This window comes from Mobula hypostoma, chromosome 6 (assembly GCF_963921235.1).
Source record: "Mobula hypostoma chromosome 6, sMobHyp1.1, whole genome shotgun sequence".
In the NCBI taxonomy this organism is placed as follows: domain Eukaryota; kingdom Metazoa; phylum Chordata; class Chondrichthyes; order Myliobatiformes; family Myliobatidae; genus Mobula; species Mobula hypostoma.
The window spans coordinates 111,763,228-111,788,735 of NC_086102.1; the positions used below are offsets into that span (position 1 = coordinate 111,763,228).

At 55.7% G+C, this 25,508-nt stretch overlaps 1 protein-coding gene across 8 annotated transcripts in view; it reads right to left on the bottom strand.

The window, feature by feature from the left end:
- The window catches only part of tns1b (tensin 1b), a 392,135-nt gene that overhangs the window by 156,449 nt on the left and 210,178 nt on the right, over nt 1–25,508 (bottom strand). For all 8 annotated transcript variants that reach the window (XM_063051466.1, XM_063051470.1, XM_063051471.1 and 5 more), the window contains 2 exons: nt 25,300–25,416; nt 21,984–22,070 (listed from right to left, as the gene is read on the bottom strand). In XM_063051466.1, coding sequence (XP_062907536.1) covers nt 21,984–22,070; nt 25,300–25,416 — 204 coding nt within the window. The remainder of the gene's footprint in view (nt 1–21,983; nt 22,071–25,299; nt 25,417–25,508) is intronic.

A 25,508-nucleotide genomic window follows, 5' to 3' on the forward strand; every position in this document is an offset into this window, starting at 1 on the left:
CGTCCCTAAGTGAGGGTCAGTGTGTGTGTGGGACCGTCCCCCAGTGAGGGTCAGTATGTGTGTGGGACCATCCCCCAGTGAGGGTCAGTGTGTGTGTGGGTCTGTCCCTCAGTGAGGGTCAGTGTGTGTGTGGGACTGTCCCCCAATGAGGGTCAGTGTGTGTGTGGGACCGTTCCCCAGTGAGGGTCAGCGTGTGTGTGTGGGACCGTCCCACAGTGAGGGTCAGTGTGTGTGTGGGTCTGTCCCCTAGTGAGGGTCAGTGTGTGTGTGGGACTGTCCCCAGTGAGGGTCAGTGTGTGTGTGAGACCGTCCCCCAGTGAGGGTCAGTGTGTGTGTGGGACCCTCCCCCAGTGAGGGTCAGTGTGTGTGGGACCGTCCCTCAGTGAGGGTCAGTGTTGGCGTGAGACCGTCCCGCAGTGAGGGTCAGTGTGTGTGTGTGTGTGGGACTGTCCCGCAGTGAGGGTCAGTGTGTGTGTGGGACCATCCCCCAGTGAGGGTCAGTGTGTGTGTGGGACCGTTCCCTCAGTGAGGGTCAGTGTGTGTGTGGGACCGTTCCCTCAGTGAGGGTCAGTGTGTGTGTGGGACTGTCCCCCAGTGAGGGTCAGTGTGTGTGTGGGACTGTCCCCCAGTGAGGGTCAGTGTGTATGTGTGACCATCCCCCAGTGAGGGTCAGCGTGTGTGTGTGTGACCGTCCCCCAGTGAGGGTCCTTGTGTGTGTGTGGGACCGTCCCCCAGTGAGGGTCAGTGTGTGTGGGACCGTCCCACAGTGAGGGTCAGTGTGTGTGTGGGGTCGTCCCCCAGTGAGGGTCAGTGTGTGTGTGTGACCATCCCCCAGTGAGGGTTAGTGTGTGTGGGACCGTCCCTCAGTGAGGGTCAGTGTGTGTGTGGGACTGTCCCACAGTGAGGGTCAGTGTATGTGTGGGACCGTCCCCCAGTGAGTGTCAGTGTGTGTGTGTGTGGGACCGTCCCACAGTGAGGGTCAGTGTGTGTGTGGGACCGTCCCCCAGTGAGGGTCAGTGTGTGTGTGTGACTGTGCCTCAGCGAGGGTCAGTGTGTGTGTGAGACTGTCCCCAGTGAGGGTCAGTGTGGGTGTGTGACCATCGCCCAGTGAGGGTCATTGTGTGTGGGACCGTCCCTCAGTGAGGGTCAGTGTGTGTGTGGGACTGTCCCCCAGTGAGGGTCAGTGTGTGTGGGACTGTCCCCCAGTGAGGGTCAGTGTGTGTGTGGGACTGTCCCCCAGTGAAGGTCCGTGTGTGTGTGGGACCATCCCCCAGTGAGGGTCAGTGTGTGTGTGTGACCGTCCCCAATGAGGGTCAGTGTGTGTGTGGGACCGTTCCCCAGTGAGGGTCAGCGTGTGTGTGTGGGACCGTCCCACAGTGAGGGTCAGTGTGTGTGTGAGACTGTCCCCTGTGAGGGTCAGTGTGTGTGTGGGTCTGTCCCCCAGTGAGGGTCAGTGTGTGTGTGGGTCTGTCCCCCAGTGAGGGTCAGTGTGTGTGTGAGACCGTCCCCCAGTGAGGGTCAATGTGTGTGGGACCGTCCCCCATTGAGGGTCAGTGTGTGTGGGACCGTCCCTCAGTGAGTGTCAGTGTTGGCGTGAGACCGTCCCCCAGTGAGGGTCAGTGTGTGTGTGTGTGTGGGACTGTCCCGCAGTGAGGGTCAGTGTGTGTGTGGGACCGTCCCCCAGTGAGGGTCAGTGTGTGTGTGGGACTGTCCCCCAGTGAGGGTCAGTGTGTGTGGGACCGTCCCTCAGTGAGGGTCAGTGTGTGTGTGTGACCGTCCCACAGTGAGGGTCAGTGTGTGTGTGTGGGACCGTCCCCCAGTGAGGGTCAGTGTGTGTGTGTGTGACTGTCCCTCAGCGAGGGTCAGTGTGTGTGTGAGACAGTCCCCCAGTGAGGGTCAGTGTGTGTGTGTGACTGTCCCTCAGCGAGGGTCAGTGTGTGTGTGGGACTCATCCCCAGTGAGGGTCAGTGTGTGCATGGGACAGTCCTCCAGTGAGGGTCAGTGTGTGTGTGTGGGACTGTCCTCCAGTGAGGGTCAGTGTGTGTGTGTGGGACTGTCCTCCAGTGAGGGTCAGTGTGTGTGTGTGGGACTGTCCCCCAGTGAGGGTCAGTGTGTGTGTGTGTGTGTGTGGGACCGCCCCCCAGTGAGGGTCAGTGTGTGTGTGGGACTGTCCCCCCAGTGAGGGTCAGTGTGTGTGTGGGACTGTCCCTCAGTGAGGGACAGTGTGTGTGTGGGACCGTCCCCCAGTGAGGGTCAGTGTGTGTGTGTGGGACCGTCCCCCAGTGAGGGTCAGTGTGTGTGTGTGACTGTCCCTCAGCGAGGGTCAGTGTGTGTGTGTGGGACCGTCCCCCAGTGAGGGTCAGTGTGTGTGTGGGACAGTCCCCCATTGAGGGTCAGTGTGTGTGTGTGGGACCCTCCCCCAGTGAGGGTCAGTGTGTGTGTGGGACCGTACCTCAGTGAGGGTCAGTGTGTGTGTGAGACTGTCCCCAGTGAGGGTCAGTGTGTGTGTGTGAGACCGTCCCCCAGTGAGGGTCAGTGTGTGTGTGGGACCGTCCCCCAGTGCGGATCAGTATGTGTGTGGGACCATCCCCCAGTGAGGGTCAGTGTGTGTGTGGGTCTGTCCCTCAGTGAGGGTCAGTGTGTGTGTGTGACTGTCCCTCAGCGAGGGTCAGTGTGTGTGTGAGACTGTCCCCAGTGAGGGTCAGTGTGTGTGTGTGTGTGTGTGAGACCATCCCCCAGTGAGGGTTTGTGTGTGTGTGGGACCGTCCCCCAGTGAGGGTCAGTATGTTTGTGGGACCATCCCCCAGTGAGGGTCAGTGTGTGTGTGGGTCTGTCCCTCAGTGAGGGTCAGTGTGTGTGTGGGACTGTCCTCCAGTGAGGGTCAGTTTGTGTGTATGGGACCCTCCCCCAGTGAGGGTCAGTGTGTGTGTGTGACCGTCCCCCAGTGAGGGTCAGTGTGTGTGTGTGGGACCGTCCCCCAGTGAGGGTCAGTGTGTGTGTGGGACTGTCCCCCAGTGAGGGTCAGTGTGTGTGTGTGGGACCCTCCCCCAGTGAGGGTCAGTGTGTGTGTGGGACCGTCCCTCAGTGAGGGTCAGTGTGTGTGTGAGACTGTCCCCAGTGAGGGTCAGTGTGTGTGTGTGAGACCGTCCCCCAGTGAGGGTCAGTGTGTGTGTGGGACCGTCCCCCAGTGAGGGTCAGTATGTCTGTGGGACCATCCCCCAGTGAGGGTCAGTGTGTGTGTGGGTCTGTCCCTCAGTGAGGGTCAGTGTGTGTGTGGGACCGTCCCCCAGTGAGGGTCAGTGTGTGTGTATGTGTGACTGTCCCTCAGCGAGGGTCAGTGTGTGTGTGAGACTGTCCCCAGTGATGGTCAGTGTGTGTGTGTGAGACCGTCCCCCAGTGAGGGTTTGTGTGTGTGTGGGACCGTCCCCCAGTGAGGGTCAGTGTGTGTGTGGGACCATCCGTCAGTGAGGAACAGTGTGTGTGTGAGACTGTCCCCAGTGAGGGTCAGTGTGTGTGTGTGTGTGAGACCGTCCCCCAGTGAGGGTTTGTGTGTGTGTGGGACCGTCCCCCAGTGAGGGTCAGTGTGTGTGTGGGACCATCCGTCAGTGAGGAACAGTGTGTGTGTGAGACTGTCCCTCAGTAAGGGTCAGTGTGTGTGTATGGGACCCTCCCCCAGTGAGTGTCAGTGTGTGTGTGTGACCGTCCCCCAGTGAGGGTCAGTGTGTGCGTGTGGGACCGTCCCCCAGTGAGGGTCAGTGTGTGTGTGGGACTGTCCCCCAGTGAGGGTCAGTGTGTGTGTGTGGGACCCTCCCCCAGTGAGGGTCAGTGTGTGTGTGGGACCGTCCGTCAGTGAGGATCAGTGTGTGTGTGAGACTGTCCCCAGTGAGGGTCAGTGTGTGTGTGTGTGTGAGACCGTCCCCCAGTGAGGGTCAGTGTGTGTGTGGGACCGTCCCCCAGTGAGGGTCAGTATGTGTGTGGGACCATCCCCCAGTGAGGGTCAGTGTGTGTGTGGGTCTGTCCCTCAGTGAGGGTCAGTGTGTGTGTGGGACCATCCCCAGTGAGGGTCAGTGTGTGTGTGGGTCTGTCCCTCAGTGAGGGTCAGTGTGTGTGTGGGACCGTCCCCTAGTGAGGGTCAGTATGTGTGTGGGACCATCCCCCAGTGAGGGTCAGTGTGTGTGTGTGAGACCGTCCCCCAGTGAGGGTCAGTGTGTGTGTGGGACCGTCCCCCTGTGAGGGTCAGTGTGTGTGTGGGACCATCCGTCAGTGAGGAACAGTGTGTGTGTGAGACTGTCCCCAGTGAGGGTCAGTGTGTGTGTGTGTGTGAGACCGTCCCCCAGTGAGGGTCAGTGTGTGTGTGGGTCTGTCCCCCAGTGAGGGTCAGTGTGTGTGTGGGACCGTCCGTCAGTGAGGATCAGTGTGTGTGTGAGACTGTCCCCAGTGAGGGTCAGTGTGTGTGTGTGTGTGAGACCGTCCCCCAGTGAGGGTCAGTGTGTGTGTGGGACCGTCCCCCAGTGAGGGTCAGTATGTGTGTGGGACCATCCCCCAGTGAGGGTCAGTGTGTGTGTAGGTCTGTCCCTCAGTGAGGGTCAGTGTGTGTGTGGCACCATCCCCAGTGAGGGTCAGTGTGTGTGTGGGTCTGTCCCTCAGTGAGGGTCAGTGTGTGTGTGGGACCGTCCCCCAGTGAGGGTCAGTATGTGTGTGGGACCATCCCCCAGTGAGGGTCAGTGTGTGTGTGTGAGACCGTCCCCCAGTGAGGGTCAGTGTGTGTGTGGGACCGTTCCCCAGTGAGGGTCAGTGTGTGTGTGGGACCATCCCCCAGTGAGGGTCAGTGTGTGTGTGGGACCATCCCCCAGTGAGGGTCAGTGTGTGTGTGGGTCTGTCCCTCAGTGAGGGTCAGTGTGTGTGTGGGACTCATCCCCAGTGAGGGTCAGTGTGTGTGTGGGACCGTTCCCCAGTGAGGGTCAGTGTGTGTGTGGGACCATCCCCCAGTGAGGGTCAGTGTGTGTGTGGGACCATCCCCCAGTGAGGGTCAGTGTGTGTGTGGGTCTGCCCTCAGTGAGGGTCAGTGTGTGTGTGGGACTCATCCCCAGTGAGGGTCAGTGTGTGTGTGTGTGTGAGACCGTCCCCCAGTGAGGGTCAGTGTGTGTGTGGGTCTGTCCCCCAGTGAGGGTCAGTGTGTGTGTGGGACCGTTCCCAATGAGGGTCAGTGTGTGTGTGGGACCGTCCCCCAGTGAGGGTCAGTGTGTGTGTGTGTGGGACCGTCCCACAGTGAGGGTCAGTGTGTGTGTGGGACCGTCTCCCAGTGAGGGTCAGTGTGTGTGTGAGACTGTCCCCAGTGAGGGTCAGTGTGGGTGTGTGACCATCGCCCAGTGAGGGTCAGTGTGTGTGGGACTGTCCCTCAGTGAGGGTCAATGTGTGTGTGGGACTGTCCCCCAGTGAGGGTCAGTGTGTGTGTGAGACTGTCCCCAGTGAGGGTCAGTGTGGGTGTGTGACCATCGCCCAGTGAGGGTCAGTGTGTGTGGGACTGTCCCTCAGTGAGGGTCAGTGTGTGTGGGACTGTCCCCCAGTGAGGGTCAGTGTGTGTGTGAGACTGTCCCCAGTGAGGGTCAGTGTGTGTGTGGGTCTGTCCCCCAGTGAGGGTCAGTGTGTGTGTGGGACTGTCCCCAGAGAGGGTCAGTGTGTGTGTGAGACCGTCCCCCAGTGAGGGTCAGTGTGTGTGGGACCGTCCCCCAGTGAGGGTCAGTGTGTGTGGGACCGTCCCTCAGTGAGGGTCAGTGTTGGCGTGAGACCGTCCCCCAGTGAGGGTCAGTGTGTGTGTGTGTGTGTGTGGGACTGTCCCGCAGTGAGGGTCAGAGTGTGTGTGGGACCATCCCCCAGTGAGGGTCAGTGTGTGTGTGGGACTGTCCCCCAGTGAGGGTCAGTGTGTGTGTGGGACCATCCCCCAGTGAGGGTCAGTGTGTGTGTGGGACCGTTCCCCCAGTGAGGGTCAGTGTGTGTGTGGGAGCGTTCCCCCAGTGAGGGTCACTGTGTGTGTGGGACTGTCCCCCAGTGAGGGTCAGTGTGTGTGTGGGACCATCCCCCAGTGAGGGTCAGTGTGTGTGTGGGACCGTTCCCCCAGTGAGGGTCAGTGTGTGTGTGGGACTGTCCCCCAGTGAGGGTCAGTGTGTATGTGTGACCATCCCCCAGTGAGGGTCAGCGTGTGTGTGTGTCTGACCGTCCCCCAGTGAGGGTCCTTGTGTGTGTGGGACCGTCCCCCAGTGAGGGTCAGTGTGTGTGGGACCGTCCCACAGTGAGGGTCAGTGTGTGTGTGGGGTCGTCCCCCAGTGAGGGTCAGTGTGTGTGGGACCGTCCCTCAGTGAGGGTCAGTGTGTGTGTGGGACTGTCCCACAGTGAGGGTCAGTGTGTGTGTGGGACCGTCCCCCAGTGAGGGTCAGTGTGTGTGTGTGTGGGACCGTCCCACAGTAAGGGTCAGTGTGTGTGTGGGACCGTCCCCCAGTGAGGGTCAGTGTGTGTGTGTGACTGTGCCTCAGCGAGGGTCAGTGTGTGTGTGAGACTGTCCCCAGTGAGGGTCAGTGTGGGTGTGTGACCATCGCCCAGTGAGGGTCAGTGTGTGTGTGGGACTGTCCCCCAGTGAGGGTCAGTGTGTGTGGGACTGTCCCCCAGTGAGGGTCAGTGTGTGTGTGGGACTGTCCCCCAGTGAAGGTCCGTGTGTGTGTGGGACCGTCCCCCAGTGAGGGTCCGTGTGTGTGTGAGACCGTCCCCAATGAGGGTCAGTGTGTGTGTGGGACCGTTCCCCAGTGAGGGTCAGCGTGTGTGTGTGGGACCATCCCACAGTGAGGGTCAGTGTGTGTGTGGGTCTTTCCCCTAGTGAGGGTCAGTGTGTGTGTGGGACTGTCCCCAGTGAGGGTCAGTGTGTCTGTGAGACCGTCCCCCAGTGAGGGTCAGTGTGTGTGGGACCGTCCCCCAGTGAGGGTCAGTGTGTGTGGGACCGTCCCTCAGTGAGGGTCAGTGTTGGCGTGAGACCGTCCCCCAGTGAGGGTCAGTGTGTGTGTGGGACCATACCCCAGTGAGGGTCAGTGTGTGTGTGGGACTGTCCCCCAGTGAGGGTCAGTGTGTGTGTGGGACCATCCCCCAGTGAGGGTCAGTGTGTGTGTGGGACCGATCGCCCAGTGAGGGGTCAGTGTGTGTGTGGGAACGTTCCCCCAGTGAGGGTCACTGTGTGTGTGGGACTGTCCCCCAGTGAGGGTCAGTGTGTGTGTGGGACCATCCCCCAGTGAGGGTCAGTGTGTGTGTGGGACCGTTCCCCCAGTGAGGGTCACTGTGTGTGTGGGACTGTCCCCCAGTGAGGGTCAGTGTGTATGTGTGACCATCTCCCAGTGAGGGTCAGCGTGTGTGTGTGTGACCGTCCCCCAGTGAGGGTCCTTGTGTGTGTGGGACCGTCCCCCAGTGAGGGTCAGAGTGTGTGGGACCGTCCCCCAGTGAGGGTCAGTGTGTGTGTGGGGTCGTCCCCCAGTGAGGGTCAGTGTGTGTGTGTGACCAACCCCAGTGAGGGTTAGTGTGTGTGGGACCGTCCCTCAGTGAGGGTCAGTGTGTGTGTGTGGGACTGTCCCACAGTGAGGGTCAGTGTGTGTGTGGGACCGTCCCCCAGTGAGGGTCAGTGTGTGTGTGTGTGGGACCGTCCCACAGTAAGGGTCAGTGTGTATGTGGGACCGTCCCCCAGTGAGGGTCAGTGTGTGTGTGTGACTGTGCCTCAGCGAGGGTCAGTGTGTGTGTGAGACTGTCCCCAGTGAGGGTCAGTGTGGGTGTGTGACCATCGCCCAGTGAGGGTCAGTGTGTGTGGGACCGTCCCTCAGTGAGGGTCAGTGTGTGTGTGGGACTGTCCCCCTGTGAGGGTCAGTGTGTGTGGGAATGTCCCCCAGTGAGGGTCAGTGTGTGTGTGGGACTCTCCCCCAGTGAAGGTCCGTGTGTGTGTGGGACCGTGCCCCAGTGAGGGTCCGTGTGTGTGTAGGACCATCCCCAATGAGGGTCAGTGTGTGTGTGGGACCGTTCCCCAGTGAGGTCAGCGTGTGTGTGTGGGACCGTCCCACAGTGAGGGTCAGTGTGTGTGTGGGTCTGTCCCCTAGTGAGGGTCAGTGTGTGTGTGTGTGGGACTGTCCCGCAGTGAGGGTCAGTGTGTGTGTGGGACCATCCCACAGTGAGGGTCAGTGTGTGTGTGGGTCTGTCCCCTAGTGAGGGTCAGTGTGTGTGTGTGTGGGACTGTCCCGCAGTGAGGGTCAGTGTGTGTGTGGGACCATCCCCCAGTGAGGGTCAGTGTGTGTGTGGGACTGTCCCCCAGTGAGGGTCAGTGTGTGTGTGGGACCATCCCCCAGTGAGGGTCAGTGTGTGTGTGGGACCGTTCCCCCAGTGAGGGTCAGTGTGTGTGTGGGAACGTTCCCCCAGTGAGGGTCACTGTGTGTGTGGGACTGTCCCCCAGTGAGGGTCAGTGTGTGTGTGGGACCATCCCCCAGTGAGGGTCAGTGTGTGTGTGGGACTGTTCCCCCAGTGAGGGTCAGTGTGTGTGTGGGACTGTCCCCCAGTGAGGGTCAGTGTGTATGTGTGACCATCCCCCAGTGAGGGTCAGCGTGTGTGTGTGTGACCGTCCCCCAGTGAGGGTCCTTGTGTGTGTGGGACCGTCCCCCAGTGAGGGTCAGTGTGTGTGGGACCGTCCCCCAGTGAGGGTCCGTGTGTGTGTAGGACCATCCCCCAGTGAGGGTCAGTGTGTGTGTGTGTGACCGTCCCCAATGAGGGTCAGTGTGTGTGTGGGACCGTTCCCCAGTGAGGGTCAGCGTGTGTGTGTGGGACCGTCCCACAGTGAGGGTCAGTGTGTGTGTGAGACTGTCCCCTGTGAGGGTCAGTGTGTGTGTGGGTCTGTCCCCCAGTGAGGGTCAGTGTGTGTGTGGGTCTGTCCCCCAGTGAGGGTCAGTGTGTGTGTGAGACCGTCCCCCAGTGAGGGTCAGTGTGTGTGTGGGACCGTCCCCCAGTGAGTGTCAGTATGTCTGTGGGACCATCCCCCAGTGAGGGTCAGTGTGTGTGTGGGTCTGTCCCTCAGTGAGGGTCAGTGTGTGTGTGGGACCGTACCCCAGTGAGGGTCAGTGTGTGTGTGTGTGTGTGACTGTCCCTCAGCGAGGGTCAGTGTGTGTGTGAGACTGTCCCCAGTGAGGGTCAGTGTGTGTGTGTGAGACCGTCCCCCAGTGAGGGTTTGTGTGTGTGTGGGACCGTCCCCCAGTGAGGGTCAGTATGTGTGTGGGACCATCCCCCAGTGAGGGTCACTGTGTGTGTGGGTCTGTCCCCCAGTGAGGGTCAGTGTGTGTGTGTGACCGTCCCCCAGTGAGGGTCAGTGTGTGCGTGTGGGACCGTCCCCCAGTGAGGGTCAGTGTGTGTGTGTGGGACCCTCCCCCAGTGAGGGTCAGTGTGTGTGTGGGACCGTCCATCAGTGAGGATCAGTGTGTGTGTGAGACTGTCCCCAGTGAGGGTCAGTGTGTGTGTGTGTGTGAGACCGTCCCTAAGTGAGGGTCAGTGTGTGTGTGGGACCGTCCCCCAGTGAGGGTCAGTATGTGTGTGGGACCATCCCCCAGTGAGGGTCAGTGTGTGTGTGGGTCTGTCCCTCAGTGAGGGTCAGTGTGTGTGTGGGACTGTCCCCCAATGAGGGTCAGTGTGTGTGTGGGACCGTTCCCCAGTGAGGGTCAGCGTGTGTGTGTGGGACCGTCCCACAGTGAGGGTCAGTGTGTGTGTGGGTCTGTCCCCTAGTGAGGGTCAGTGTGTGTGTGGGACTGTCCCCAGTGAGGGTCAGTGTGTGTGTGAGACCGTCCCCCAGTGAGGGTCAGTGTGTGTGTGGGACCATCCCCCAGTGAGGGTCAGTGTGTGTGGGACCGTCCCTCAGTGAGGGTCAGTGTTGGCGTGAGACCGTCCCGCAGTGAGGGTCAGTGTGTGTGTGTGTGTGGGACTGTCCCGCAGTGAGGGTCAGTGTGTGTGTGGGACCATCCCCCAGTGAGGGTCAGTGTGTGTGTGGGACCGTTCCCTCAGTGAGGGTCAGTGTGTGTGTGGGACCGTTCCCTCAGTGAGGGTCAGTGTGTGTGTGGGACTGTCCCCCAGTGAGGGTCAGTGTGTGTGTGGGACTGTCCCCCAGTGAGGGTCAGTGTGTATGTGTGACCATCCCCCAGTGAGGGTCAGCGTGTGTGTGTGTGACCGTCCCCCAGTGAGGGTCCTTGTGTGTGTGTGGGACCGTCCCCCAGTGAGGGTCAGTGTGTGTGGGACCGTCCCACAGTGAGGGTCAGTGTGTGTGTGGGGTCGTCCCCCAGTGAGGGTCAGTGTGTGTGTGTGACCATCCCCCAGTGAGGGTTAGTGTGTGTGGGACCGTCCCTCAGTGAGGGTCAGTGTGTGTGTGGGACTGTCCCACAGTGAGGTTCAGTGTATGTGTGGGACCGTCCCCCAGTGAGGGTCAGTGTGTGTGTGTGTGGGACCGTCCCACAGTGAGGGTCAGTGTGTGTGTGGGACCGTCCCCCAGTGAGGGTCAGTGTGTGTGTGTGACTGTGCCTCAGCGAGGGTCAGTGTGTGTGTGAGACTGTCCCCAGTGAGGGTCAGTGTGGGTGTGTGACCATCGCCCAGTGAGGGTCAGTGTGTGTGGGACCGTCCCTCAGTGAGGGTCAGTGTGTGTGTGGGACTGTCCCCCAGTGAGGGTCAGTGTGTGTGGGACTGTCCCCCAGTGAGGGTCAGTGTGTGTGTGGGACTGTCCCCCAGTGAAGGTCCGTGTGTGTGTGGGACCCTCCCCCAGTGAGGGTCAGTGTGTGTGTGTGACCGTCCCCAATGAGGGTCAGTGTGTGTGTGGGACCGTTCCCCAGTGAGTGTCAGCGTGTGTGTGTGGGACCGTCCCACAGTGAGGGTCAGTGTGTGTGTGAGACTGTCCCCTGTGAGGGTCAGTGTGTGTGTGGGTCTGTCCCCCAGTGAGGGTCAGTGTGTGTGTGGGTCTGTCCCCCAGTGAGGGTCAGTGTGTGTGTGAGACCGTCCCCCAGTGAGGGTCAATGTGTGTGGGACCGTCCCCCATTGAGGGTCAGTGTGTGTGGGACCGTCCCTCAGTGAGTGTCAGTGTTGGCGTGAGACCGTCCCCCAGTGAGGGTCAGTGTGTGTGTGTGTGTGGGACTGTCCCGCAGTGAGGGTCAGTGTGTGTGTGGGACCGTCCCCCAGTGAGGGTCAGTGTGTGTGTGGGACTGTCCCCCAGTGAGGGTCAGTGTGTGTGGGACCGTCCCTCAGTGAGGGTCAGTGTGTGTGTGTGACCGTCCCACAGTGAGGGTCAGTGTGTGTGTGTGGGACCGTCCCCCAGTGAGGGTCAGTGTGTGTGTGTGTGACTGTCCCTCAGCGAGGGTCAGTGTGTGTGTGAGACCGTCCCCCAGTGAGGGTCAGTGTGTGTGTGTGACTGTCCCTCAGCGAGGGTCAGTGTGTGTGTGGGACTCATCCCCAGTGAGGGTCAGTGTGTGCATGGGACAGTCCTCCAGTGAGGGTCAGTGTGTGTGTGTGTGGGACTGTCCTCCAGTGAGGGTCAGTGTGTGTGTGTGGGACTGTCCCCCAGTGAGGGTCAGTGTGTGTGTGTGTGTGTGTGGGACCGCCCCCCAGTGAGGGTCAGTGTGTGTGTGGGACTGTCCCCCCAGTGAGGGTCAGTGTGTGTGTGGGACTGTCCCTCAGTGAGGGACAGTGTGTGTGTGGGACCGTCCCCCAGTGAGGGTCAGTGTGTGTGTGTGGGACCGTCCCCCAGTGAGGGTCAGTGTGTGTGTGTGACTGTCCCTCAGCGAGGGTCAGTGTGTGTGTGTGGGACCGTCCCCCAGTGAGGGTCAGTGTGTGTGTGGGACTGTCCCCCATTGAGGGTCAGTGTGTGTGTGTGGGACCCTCCCCCAGTGAGGGTCAGTGTGTGTGTGGGACCGTACCTCAGTGAGGGTCAGTGTGTGTGTGAGACTGTCCCCAGTGAGGGTCAGTGTGTGTGTGTGAGACCGTCCCCCAGTGAGGGTCAGTGTGTGTGTGGGACCGTCCCCCAGTGCGGATCAGTATGTGTGTGGGACCATCCCCCAGTGAGGGTCAGTGTGTGTGTGGGTCTGTCCCTCAGTGAGGGTCAGTGTGTGTGTGTGACTGTCCCTCAGCGAGGGTCAGTGTGTGTGTGAGACTGTCCCCAGTGAGGGTCAGTGTGTGTGTGTGTGTGTGTGAGACCATCCCCCAGTGAGGGTTTGTGTGTGTGTGGGACCGTCCCCCAGTGAGGGTCAGTATGTTTGTGGGACCATCCCCCAGTGAGGGTCAGTGTGTGTGTGGGTCTGTCCCTCAGTGAGGGTCAGTGTGTGTGTGGGACTGTCCTCCAGTGAGGGTCAGTTTGTGTGTATGGGACCCTCCCCCAGTGAGGGTCAGTGTGTGTGTGTGACCGTCCCCCAGTGAGGGTCAGTGTGTGTGTGTGGGACCGTCCCCCAGTGAGGGTCAGTGTGTGTGTGGGACTGTCCCCCAGTGAGGGTCAGTGTGTGTGTGTGGGACCCTCCCCCAGTGAGGGTCAGTGTGTGTGTGGGACCGTCCCTCAGTGAGGGTCAGTGTGTGTGTGAGACTGTCCCCAGTGAGGGTCAGTGTGTGTGTGTGAGACCGTCCCCCAGTGAGGGTCAGTGTGTGTGTGGGACCGTCCCCCAGTGAGGGTCAGTATGTCTGTGGGACCATCCCCCAGTGAGGGTCAGTGTGTGTGTGGGTCTGTCCCTCAGTGAGGGTCAGTGTGTGTGTGGGACCGTCCCCCAGTGAGGGTCAGTGTGTGTGTATGTGTGACTGTCCCTCAGCGAGGGTCAGTGTGTGTGTGAGACTGTCCCCAGTGATGGTCAGTGTGTGTGTGTGAGACCGTCCCCCAGTGAGGGTTTGTGTGTGTGTGGGACCGTCCCCCAGTGAGGGTCAGTGTGTGTGTGGGACCATCCGTCAGTGAGGAACAGTGTGTGTGTGAGACTGTCCCCAGTGAGGGTCAGTGTGTGTGTGTGTGTGAGACCGTCCCCCAGTGAGGGTTTGTGTGTGTGTGGGACCGTCCCCCAGTGAGGGTCAGTGTGTGTGTGGGACCATCCGTCAGTGAGGAATAGTGTGTGTGTGAGACTGTCCCTCAGTAAGGGTCAGTGTGTGTGTATGGGACCCTCCCCCAGTGAGTGTCAGTGTGTGTGTGTGACCGTCCCCCAGTGAGGGTCAGTGTGTGCGTGTGGGACCGTCCCCCAGTGAGGGTCAGTGTGTGTGTGGGACTGTCCCCCAGTGAGGGTCAGTGTGTGTGTGTGGGACCCTCCCCCAGTGAGGGTCAGTGTGTGTGTGGGACCGTCCGTCAGTGAGGATCAGTGTGTGTGTGAGACTGTCCCCAGTGAGGGTCAGTGTGTGTGTGTGTGTGAGACCGTCCCCCAGTGAGGGTCAGTGTGTGTGTGGGACCGTCCCCCAGTGAGGGTCAGTATGTGTGTGGGACCATCCCCCAGTGAGGGTCAGTGTGTGTGTGGGTCTGTCCCTCAGTGAGGGTCAGTGTGTGTGTGGGACCATCCCCAGTGAGGGTCAGTGTGTGTGTGGGTCTGTCCCTCAGTGAGGGTCAGTGTGTGTGTGGGACCGTCCCCTAGTGAGGGTCAGTATGTGTGTGGGACCATCCCCCAGTGAGGGTCAGTGTGTGTGTGTGAGACCGTCCCCCAGTGAGGGTCAGTGTGTGTGTGGGACCGTCCCCCTGTGAGGGTCAGTGTGTGTGTGGGACCATCCGTCAGTGAGGAACAGTGTGTGTGTGAGACTGTCCCCAGTGAGGGTCAGTGTGTGTGTGTGTGTGAGACCGTCCCCCAGTGAGGGTCAGTGTGTGTGTGGGTCTGTCCCCCAGTGAGGGTCAGTGTGTGTGTGGGACCGTCCGTCAGTGAGGATCAGTGTGTGTGTGAGACTGTCCCCAGTGAGGGTCAGTGTGTGTGTGTGTGTGAGACCGTCCCCCAGTGAGGGTCAGTGTGTGTGTGGGACCGTCCCCCAGTGAGGGTCAGTATGTGTGTGGGACCATCCCCCAGTGAGGGTCAGTGTGTGTGTAGGTCTGTCCCTCAGTGAGGGTCAGTGTGTGTGTGGCACCATCCCCAGTGAGGGTCAGTGTGTGTGTGGGTCTGTCCCTCAGTGAGGGTCAGTGTGTGTGTGGGACCGTCCCCCAGTGAGGGTCAGTATGTGTGTGGGACCATCCCCCAGTGAGGGTCAGTGTGTGTGTGTGAGACCGTCCCCCAGTGAGGGTCAGTGTGTGTGTGGGACCATTCCCCAGTGAGGGTCAGTGTGTGTGTGGGACCATCCCCCAGTGAGGGTCAGTGTGTGTGTGGGACCATCCCCCAGTGAGGGTCAGTGTGTGTGTGGGTCTGTCCCTCAGTGAGGGTCAGTGTGTGTGTGGGACTCATCCCCAGTGAGGGTCAGTGTGTGTGTGGGACCGTTCCCCAGTGAGGGTCAGTGTGTGTGTGGGACCATCCCCCAGTGAGGGTCAGTGTGTGTGTGGGACCATCCCCCAGTGAGGGTCAGTGTGTGTGTGGGTCTGTCCCTCAGTGAGGGTCAGTGTGTGTGTGGGACTCATCCCCAGTGAGGGTCAGTGTGTGTGTGTGTGTGTGAGACCGTCCCCCAGTGAGGGTCAGTGTGTGTGTGGGTCTGTCCCCCAGTGAGGGTCAGTGTGTGTGTGGGACCGTCCGTCAGTGAGGATCAGTGTGTGTGTGAGACCGTCCCCCAGTGAGGGTCAGTGTGTGTGTGGGACCGTCCCCCAGTGAGGGTCAGTATGTGTGTGGGACCATCCCCCAGTGAGGGTCAGTGTGTGTGTAGGTCTGTCCCTCAGTGAGGGTCAGTGTGTGTGTGGCACCATCCCCAGTGAGGGTCAGTGTGTGTGTGGGTCTGTCCCTCAGTGAGGGTCAGTGTGTGTGTGGGACCGTCCCCCAGTGAGGGTCAGTATGTGTGTGGGACCATCCCCCAGTGAGGGTCAGTGTGTGTGTGTGAGACCGTCCCCCAGTGAGGGTCAGTGTGTGTGTGGGACCGTTCCCCAGTGAGGGTCAGTGTGTGTGTGGGACCATCCCCCAGTGAGGGTCAGTGTGTGTGTGGGACCATCCCCCAGTGAGGGTCAGTGTGTGTGTGGGTCTGTCCCTCAGTGAGGGTCAGTGTGTGTGTGGGACTCATCCCCAGTGAGGGTCAGTGTGTGTGTGGGACTGTCTAGTGACTGTCAGTGTTAAATCCTTTGATGAACTCCCCCTGACCTGAGCCTTGCCCCTCACTGTACCTCTTTGGATTCTTCCCTACTCTGCGACACTTGTCTCCTGTCCACTGAATATTCATGCGTCACACAAGCAAACTTGGTCGCAACTGTCGAAAACAGAACACAGCGCCCAACACCACAGAGGACACCTGACCACGTCCGTAATGGTGGGCTTCATTATGGAGACGACACACTGAGAGCCAGCAGCAGGTCTATTTACAACCCGTCCCGAGGGCCCCTCCCCACTACACCTGCTCAGTGGCTTCACAACCTCGTCACTGCGCCTCTCCCCACACCACCCTCACTCTCCGTACCTGCAGCTTGTTACAAGTGGGGAACCTTCGTGGGGCAGCGGGGTCTCACCAACAGACAGGATTATCCGTCAGCTTCTCGTCCGAGGCTTCCCACTCCGACCGGCGGATTGTATGGAGCAGAGCAGTGCCACGGCAGGCTGGTCTCTGCTGGGAGTGTGCAGACTGCCTGCCTTTTGCCAACACCCCCACACCCTTCCCAGCCACTGTCGCTACTCGCAGCTCCTTGCCCGTGTCCCAGTCACGTCAGGGCAGCAGCTATACGGGAGGGTGTTTGCTGGCAGTCCCGGTGCTGGTGTCACTGACGGGAGCTTGGCCGGGCACTGCTGTCACGTCAGAGGGGCTCCTGGTTTCGATGCAGTCTCAAACTGCAAGTGAAGTCATGGGCCGGAGGCGGATTGAATTACAGGCTGGTTAACTGGAGTCAGGTCTGGAACATACCCCGCCTCATGCAGAATCTCACTGAAAGGAAGTCTGTTTCTAGTTACTTCACCACCCGTGCTTGGATGGGGAGGGAGAGTGAGAACAGAGGCTCCATCAACAACCAAAGTCTGCCTTTCCTGCCTCATTCCTCTCTCTCTCTCTCTCTCTCTCTCTCTGCCCTCTCATATTCTCTCCGTCATTTCCAGCTTCATTCTCTTTCTCTCTCCCTCTCTCACGGACACACTCTCTCTAACTGCCTCAGTCTCTGTCTCTTTCTGTGCTCCCTCCTCTCTCAAACTCTTTCTCACTCACTTTATATATCTATACAGTATATGGCTATTGCCTCTCTCTCTACCCTCCTCTTTGTCTCTCTTTCTCTGCATCCTCCTCACTCTCTTTTTTACTCTCTTCCCCCTCTCCCTCATTCTCTCCCTCTCTATCTCTCTCTTTCTATCTTCCATTCTCTCTCCCTCCCACTACTTTTCCCTCTCTCCTCCCACTCTGCTCTCTTTCTCTAACCCCTCTATCTCCTCACTATTGCACTACTTCATCTGTCCACCATCTTACTGTTCCTCAATACTCCTCCTTGCTGTTCAACTTTCTAACAAAATTATTTTGGCTAGATTGATTTTCATTTGAGTGACTATATTCCACATCACTTACCCCTCAACAGCCAATGATACTGTGTGCACCTCCTCATTACACAGAGGAAGTTTCCTGCCTCAGTACTATCTGCACCCTTTCTGAGACTTCATTAGTCATTGGTCAGAACACATTTGGAGTATAGTGAGCAGTTTTGGTCCCTTTATCTAAGAAAGGATGTGCTGGTATTGGAGAGGCTTCAGAGGAGGTTTGCGAGAATGATCCTGGGAGTAAAAGGGTTAATGCATGAGGATCATTTGATGCCTCTAGGTCTTTACTCATTGAAGTTTAGAAGAATGAGGGGGGAATCCCATTGAAGCCTATAGGATATCGTTTGATAGCTAGTACTTCACTATGAAACTTTGTTAATGAGATACTAACTACAGATCCATATCAAATCTTCCCTTCCTGGGCAAGATTCTTCAGAAAGTCAATTTCATCCAACTCTGCTTTCTAAATGGAAACACTACTGTAGAAAAGTTTCGGTTAAGTTTTAGAGAAAACCATGGCACGGAGACAGCCCTTACCAAACTTGTCAGGAACCTCGGGCTCAGCACTGATGCCAAGCAAATCCCTGTTCTAATTCTTCTACACCTGCTACTTTCAACCCAATTGACCGCAATATTCTCCTAATTCGCCTTGAGAAATCGGTTGGCCTCTCTGGTAACGCCCTCAATTGGTTTCGATTTTTGTCTGTTTTGGAGACCAATTTTCTAAGAGAATGTACTTTTTGCAGCTGCTCAGGGAAGCTGTCTTTGCCCCTTAGGAGACACCAAGGGGGAGCATGCACTTGATTTCCACAGTTATGCAGATGACACATAATTGTATATCTTAGTTGAGCCACACGATGATAACACCCTATCTTCCCTGACTTCTGGTATGGCTACGATAAACAAGTGGATGAGCAATAATTCCTAAAACTAAATGAAGATAAAACTGAAATACTTTTGCTTGGTCTCAAAGCCAAAAGAGATGAACTTGTTGATAAACTTGGGAACTTGGCTCCCCTTGTGAAATAAGAAGTAATAAGCCTGGGTGATTCTCTGTTCTCGGAGAGGCTGTTGGTTCGAGTCACTATCCTTGGAGGGGACGCTGGTTTGAATCAGGAGGAGAAGATGGCGGCGCAACGACAGCGCGCGCAGCCTCTCCGGTGATGAATATCTGTTATCTGTCAAGTAGGGGACCGTGCAAAATTCTGATTTGATGGAGATGGACGTGAGAACACAACAGAACATCTGGAAAACTTCTGAAATGACTGCTTCGCTGCCGCTGCTACTGTGTGGTAACCGGAACCTCCGGAGCAGAAGGTCCCGAAATCCTCGGCTTTGCGTGTTTCAGCGGCCGGGGTGAGGTCGAAGGCGCTCGGCAGAGGATGGTGCTCAGGAGGCTGTATCTGAGGTCCTGGTCGGAGGCTCGAAGTTTTCGGATGGATGGACTCAGTGTCGGCTGTGGTCATCTGCTTCCAAGGCATCGGCAAGTTGATGGTGCCTGGAGGTTTATGGCAGGGAGTTTCTCCCTTTTGCCGCCTGCTATTGGGGACTCGGGAGTCGATCGATTAGGGACTTCGAGACTTTTTTCTGCCGTGCCCATGGTTTGTTCTTCATCAAATTATGGTATTGCTTTGCACTGCTGTAACTATATGTTATAATTATATGGTTCTGTCAGTGTTAGTCTTTGGTCTGTCCTGTTTTCTGTGATATCACTTCGGAAAAACATTGTATCATTTCTTAATGCATGTATGCATTTCTAAATGACAGTAGAAGAGGACTGAGTGTTCTCATAATCTAATCACTGCTGTCAGAGAGGCTGCTGGTTCCAGTCACTTTCCTCGGAAGGTCTGCTGGTTCCAGACACGGACCTTGGAGGGACCACTGGTTTGTGCTGCTGCCATCGGAGTGACCGCTGGCTCGAGTCACTGCTGTCGGAGGGACAGCCGGCGGGCCAGGGGTTTGGGTGATCTGTTAGTTTTTGTGCGAGGGAGGGGTTTTGGGGTTTGCGAGTTTTTGTTTCTTTTTCTTTTCATGTGGTGGGGGGGATGATTTCTTTCTTTCGACTACATATATGGTTTTCTGTACTCTATGGCTATCTGGGGAAGACAAGTCTCAGAGTTGTATCCTGCATACATACTCTGATAATAAAATGAACCTTTGCACCTTTGAACCTTTGATATCCTTGATTCAGATTTGAATTTTAAATCCCACATAAAGAACATGACCAGCTCAGCATTTCTACACTTCAGAAACACAGCAGAAGTACAATATGTCCATTGTGTCACGTAATGGCACTGAAAAACTAAATCACACCTTTATATCGAATAGACAAGAATACTGCAATGCACTTTTTACGGCCTTCCAAAGCAACCCACTGACAAACGTCAGCTCATTTAGAATGTTGCTGTGAGACCTTTAATCAAAACCAGGATAAGGGAACACATCACTCCCATCCTGCACTGCATCTTTCAGAATTGATTTTAAAGTTCTCAATGGTCTGGGATCAGAGTAAATCACAGTACTGCTTTCGTTTTATAATCCTGCTCAAGCTCTCAGGCCGTCTTCTGTCGGGCTCTTAAATTTAAACAATCTCCCTCAAAAGATAATTGTCAGGTCAGTTTTTTTGAAAGGCCTAAATAGAGTGGATGTGGAGAGGATTTTTCCTATAGTGGGGCAAAACCTCAGAATAGAACCTCAGAACAGAGATGAGGAGGAATTTCTTTACTGGAGGGTCGTGAATCTGTGGAAGTCATTGCCACAGACAGCTATGCAGACCAAGTCATTGGGTATATTTAAAGCAGAGTTTGAAAAGTTTTTAATTAGTAAGGTTCAGGGAAGAAAGCAGAAGAATGGGGTTGAGAGGGATAATAAATCAGCCATGGTTGAATGGTGGAACAGACCTGATAGGCCAAATGGCCTCATTCTGCCACTGTCTTATCAGGGAACTGTGTTGATACACTTTTTATTTTACCCTAGCAGCACTGATATGACGCAGAGCTGGGCCAACAAGTGGCAGATGCAGTTTAATCCATAAATGTGTGAAATCATTCACTTTGGAAGGTTGAATTTGAAGGAAGAGTACAAGATTAATGGCAGGATTCTTAGCAGTGAGGAGGATCCAAAGGGATCTTGGGGTCTATCTCCATAGATCCTGCAAAGATGCTGTGTAAGTTGATAGGGTGGTTAAGAAGCTGATTAGTCGGGGAATTGAGTTCAAGAGGTAATGTTGCAGCTCTATAAAATCCTGGTTTGACCACACTTGGAGTATTATGTTCAGTTCTGGTAACCTCATTATAGGAAGAAAGCCAGGATGCTGCCTGGATCAGACAGCATGTCGTATGAGGATAAGCTGAGTGAGCTGGAGCTTTCCGCTTTGGAATAAAGGAGGATGAGAGCTGACTTGATAGAGGTGGCTTCTTCCCAGGGTAGAAATGGCTAATACAACTTTAGTGCGATTGGATGGAAGTCGGAGGTAGGATTTTAACACAGAGAGTGGTGGCTGTGTGTAACGTGTTGCCAGGGGTGGTGGTGGAGGTGGAGATAGGTACATTACTGACATTTAAGAAACTCTTGGATAGGTACATGGTAGAGTGAAAAATGGAGGGTTATGTAGGAGGGAGGAATTAGATGGATCTTAGACTATGTTAAAGGTTTGACCCAGTACTGTTCTATGTTCTATAATCTATGTTTCATTTTCTATGTTCCATGTTCTATGTGATATGATCTATGTTCTATGTTCAATGCTCTATGTTATATGATCTATGTTCTATGTTTAATGCTCTATGTTATATGTTCAATGCTGTATGTGATATGCTCTATGTTCTATGTTCAATGCTCTATGTTATATGATCTATGTTCTATGTTCTATATTATATGATCTATGTTCTATGTTCTATGATCTGTATAATTAGATAAACCTGATTTCCTGACCTCTTCCATAATAAGCACTCCCAATTTATGCAACAGGCAGTTCGGAGAACTCTTCCACAGTGTTCGATCCCCCTTAGTGAGATATTCTGAAGTCCACCAGCTTTCGACAGCACAAGTTATCAGGCAGGGACCCTCGCCTGCAATGTAATGGGGGTTCACAGGGAAAAAGCCATTCAGCCCCTTGGTTAGAGTAACGCTTTATAGCGCTAGCCAATCAGCAATCGGGGTTCAACTCCTACCGCTGTTTGAAAGAGCAAGGATGTAATGCTGAGGCTTTATAGAGCATTAGTCAGATCACACGAAGTATCGTAAGCAGTATTGAGCCCCTTATCTAAGAAAAGGTAAGCTGGCATTGGAGAGAGTCCAGAAGAGGTTGCTGAGATGATCACAGGAATGCAAGGGTTAATGTATGAGGAGCATTTGATGGCTCTGGGCCTGTAATTGCTGGTGTGTAGAAGAATGGGGGGGGGGTGGATCACAATGAAATATATCAAATATTGAAAGGCCCACAGAGAGTGGGTGTGGAGAGGAGATTTCCTATGGTGGGTGACTCTAGGACCAGAGGACACAGCCTCAGAATAGAGGGACGTCCATTTAGAACAGAGATGAGGAGGAATTTCTTTAGTTAGAGGCTGGTGAATCTGTGGAAGTCATTCCAACAGGCGGCTGTGGAGGTCAAGTCTATTTAATAGGAAGGTTGATAGGTTTTTGAATAGTCAAGGTTTCAAAGCTTACGGGAGGACGGCAGGAGAATGGGGTTGAGAGGGAAAATGGATTGGCCATTATGGAATGGTGGAGTGGCGTCGACAGGCCGATAACCTAATTCTGCTCCTATGCCTTATATTCTAATGCAGGGCGTTTGTACGTTCTCCCAGTGACCACGTGGAATTCCTCTCAGCACTTCAATTTGCTCCCTCAATCCAAAGCTGTACCGGTTGCAGTTTATTATCATTTACAAGTTTGTTGCTTTAAGGCAGCAATACTGTGCAAAGCATAAAATGGACTATAAGTTACAATAAAGTAACCGGGTATCCCCTTTCCTTCCACAATCCAAAGACGTATGGGTTGGGGCTAGTCAGTTGTGGGCATGCTATGTTAGCGCCGGAAGCGTGGCAACACTTGTGGGCTGCCCCCAGCGCATCCTCGGACGGTGTTGGTCATTGATGCAGATAATGCAGTTCATTGTATATTTCAATGTCTTGATGTACATTCGACAAATGAAGTTTTAAAAAAATTTAAAATAATAAATGAAAGGCATAAACAGGGCCACTACGCTCCATGGGGCCCATGCTCTGGACCAAAGCCCTTTGGCCAAACTAGTCTATGCTGGGAAAAGTGCCCACCTAAGCTAGTTGCATTGAACTGTGTTTGGCTCATATCCTTCGACACCTGTCTGTCACTTCGTCCCGTCCGTCACACCCATTCGACATTAATTACCTCTTTTATCTCTCTTTCCCAGGTCTGACAATGGGTCTCCATTCTGATACGCAAACTCTGTTTCTCTCCTCATGGACGCCGCCTCACCTGTTGAACATTTCCAACAATCACCATTATAGTTACAAAGTTCCAGCATCTGCATTAGTTTTTAGTTTTTATTTTAAGAACATAGACGAGTACAGCACAGGAACAGACCTTTTAGCTCACTATGTTGTGCCAAACCAAATAAATTAGTAATAAAACTGGCAACCTAACTAATCTCTTCCGCCTACACAATGTCCATATCTTTCCATTTTCCTCCCATTCATGTGCCTATCTAAACATCTCTTACAAGTCCCTAATGTATTGGCCTCTACCACCACCCCAGACAGCTCATTCCAGGCACCCACCCCCCCACCACTCTCTGTGTAAAATACTTGCCCCTCACATCTCCTTTGAAATTACCACCCTCACCTTAAATGCCTACACCATCCCCACCCCCCCGGTATAAGACATTTCACTCCTGGGAAAAAGATATTATCTGTCTACTTTGTCTATGCCTCTCATAATCTTATAAATCTCTATCAGATCTCCCCTTAGCCTCTGCTACTCCAGAGAAAACAACCCAATATTTGTCCAACCTCTCGTTATAGCCCATGCCCTCTGATCCAGGCAACATCCTGGTAAACTCCCTCTCCAAAGCCTCGACATCCTTCCCGGGATGACCCGATCTATCTGCAATACTCCAGAAGCGGCCTAACTAGAGAAATAGTCTCCGCATTCAGGCCTGCCTCAGCCCGATCCTCATTCCAGTTGTAAACAGCTGGGTCCCAAGCATCACTGTCTACCATACCCACCAGGCACTGACCAGCACCCCGAGGGCCCCTTCATTCCCACTCTTCGCTCTCTGCCTCATACCAGTTCCCAGTCCCTGTCAGTACGTTAAGTCCTGATGCTGTGGGCAGGGAGGAGGCACTACAGGAGGCAGCTTCACAGTGTTGAGGAAGGTAGTACTGAGGGAGCATCATACTTTCCCTCCCCCTCTGCCCCTCTCAATCCCTCTCCCCTACTCCATTCCCCACCACCCTTCTTTCTCCTTCTCCATCTCTCCCTCCTATTCAGCCCCTCTCTCTCCCCTCCTTTCTCTTCCTTCCCCTCACCACCCCACTCCAGCCCTCTCCACCCCCCTCACCCCTCTCCACCCCTGAATCTCCCTCTCCCTCTGCTCCCTCTCCACCTGCTCCATCCTTACCCTCCCATTACCCCTTCTCTCTCCGTCTTCTTCTCACTCTATCCAGGACTAAGACATTCTTACATAAACACATGGATGATAGGATAATGGAATGCTATGTGGGGAGAGGGGTTAGATTACGAGTAGGTTAAAAAGACAGCACAACATCGAGGGCCACAAGGCCTCCACTACACTGTAGAGTTCTATGTTCTACATCTCTGCGGGGAAAGGGGGCTCTTTCAGGCCAGGACCATTCAAGCAACATACCCCAACCACCCCTCTGAAGTTGGAGTCAGCTTGGGTGCCACGCGCCTTGCCCCGGCTGTGATCCAGTTACTGGGGTGGGGAGAAGATCCCACTGAGATGAGATCTCAATCTCTCCCATGCTTCCCAGAACCATGTGGCTGTTGCCTTGGTAACCCCAAGTGGAGATGGTGGGGAGAGGGATGAGACCCCCACCACCAGACCCCCCCAGTGAATGGGAGGCAGCAGACACCCAGCTGTCTGAAAGATGACTGCGTTTCCGCACCCTGCTGTCTCTGCTGGGCACCCGTCTGGACCACTGACACCAGCTCGGGGGTCCAGTTACAGTCTCTGGAGGGAGGGAGGGAGGGAGGGCGTGAGGGCTGAGCGGGTGTGAGCCAGGAACAGGGGCAGAGAGAGGAGGGAGGGGGTGAGGGGGGGCAGTGGGAAAGGCAGGAGTGGGGAGGTACAGAGAGAAGAGAAAGGGAGAGAGGTGGGAGGGGAAATACGGGGGGAGGGGTAAAGGAGAGGTATATGGGAAGCATGAGAATGGGGTAGGTGAAGGAGGAGGGATGAAAGAGGTTTGGGGATGAGGTGAGTGGTATGGGGAGAGAAGGGACAAGGAGAAGGGGAAGTGGGGAAGAGGAAGACCAGGGGAGAGCTGTAAGGAGTGTTAGTGGAGGAGAGGGAGGGTAAAAATGAGAGGGAAGGGAGTGAGGGAGGGGGAGGCAGGGGAGTATAGGGAGGAGGAGGGGAAGGGGCAAGGGGAGAGGGGAGGGGAGGGGAGGGGTTTTGGTGGAAGAGGGTGAACGGGAAGTGAAATGAGAGGAGGTGTTAGGGAGGGGGAGGAGGGGAGGAGTAATCAGAGGAAGAATTGTGTACTGAAGTATTGTGAGCAGTTTTGGGCCCCTCATTGAAGAAAGGACGTGCTGGCATTGGAGAGGGTCCAGAGGAGATTCACAAGAATGGTTTTGGGAATGAATGAGTTAATATATTAGGAGTGTCTGATGGCTCTGGATCTGCACCTACTGGAGTTTAGAAGAATGAGGGGGACCTCATTAAAACATATAGAATATTGAAAGGCCTAGATAGAGTAGATATGCAGAGGATGTTTCCAATAATGGGCAAGTCTAGGACCTGAGGACACACCACCAGAATAGATGGACACTCCTCTGGAACAGAGATGAGGAGTAATTTCTTTAGCCAGAGGATGCTGTGTAATTCATTGTAATGGACGGCTGTGGAGGCCTAGTCACTGGGTTTATTTAATGCTGACATTGACATTTACTTGATTAGTAAAGGTGTCTCAGCTTATGGTGAGAAGCCAGGAGAATGGTGTCGGGAGAGAGAAAATCAAACAGCCATGATGATATGGTGGAGCAACTCGATGGGTCGAATGGTGAGAACCGGGGAGGGGAGAAGGGCGAGGGGAGGGGAGGGAGTGAAGTGGAGATGGAGGGAGGGGGCAGTTGAGAGGTGGGCTTGGGGACTGGGCAGGGAAGAGGCTGAGGGTGAAGGGGGGATGGTGAAGAGGGAGGAGTATGGTGAAGGGGCGAGGAGTGCGGGGAAAGGGTCAGACATCATGCCACAACATGTCAGTCGATCATAAGCCTTGAACTTTGACTCCTGAGGAGAGGGTCGTGGGGATGAGGGATCAGAAAGTAGAATACGGCGGACCCTGCATTAGCGAACAACAGCCCCCTCCAAAGGCGGATCCCTCCCTCCTCCTGGCCCCCCAAGCCGGGGGCAGGTCCCAGGTGCTCTTGCTGCAGGGCGAGGAGACGGGGAGCCTAGTGGGCCATTCCCACTCCCCCCTCCCCACTGTCCAACCAGCCGGACCCACCTACCCCCAGCTTCCCTTACCCTCTCCGCTCGGTTCCACCTCGGCGTTAAAGTTCTCATAGGAATCCCATCTCATCAAAGGATCGCCGCTGTTGAAATCGACGGACACCCTCGGGCCGTTCTCCAGGTGCTCCATTCCTGACACCAGTAGCGCACAGGAAGACTCCATGAGAGAGACACATCAGCTGATCCCCAAAACCCACACTTAGCAGGAATAACAACACTCTTAC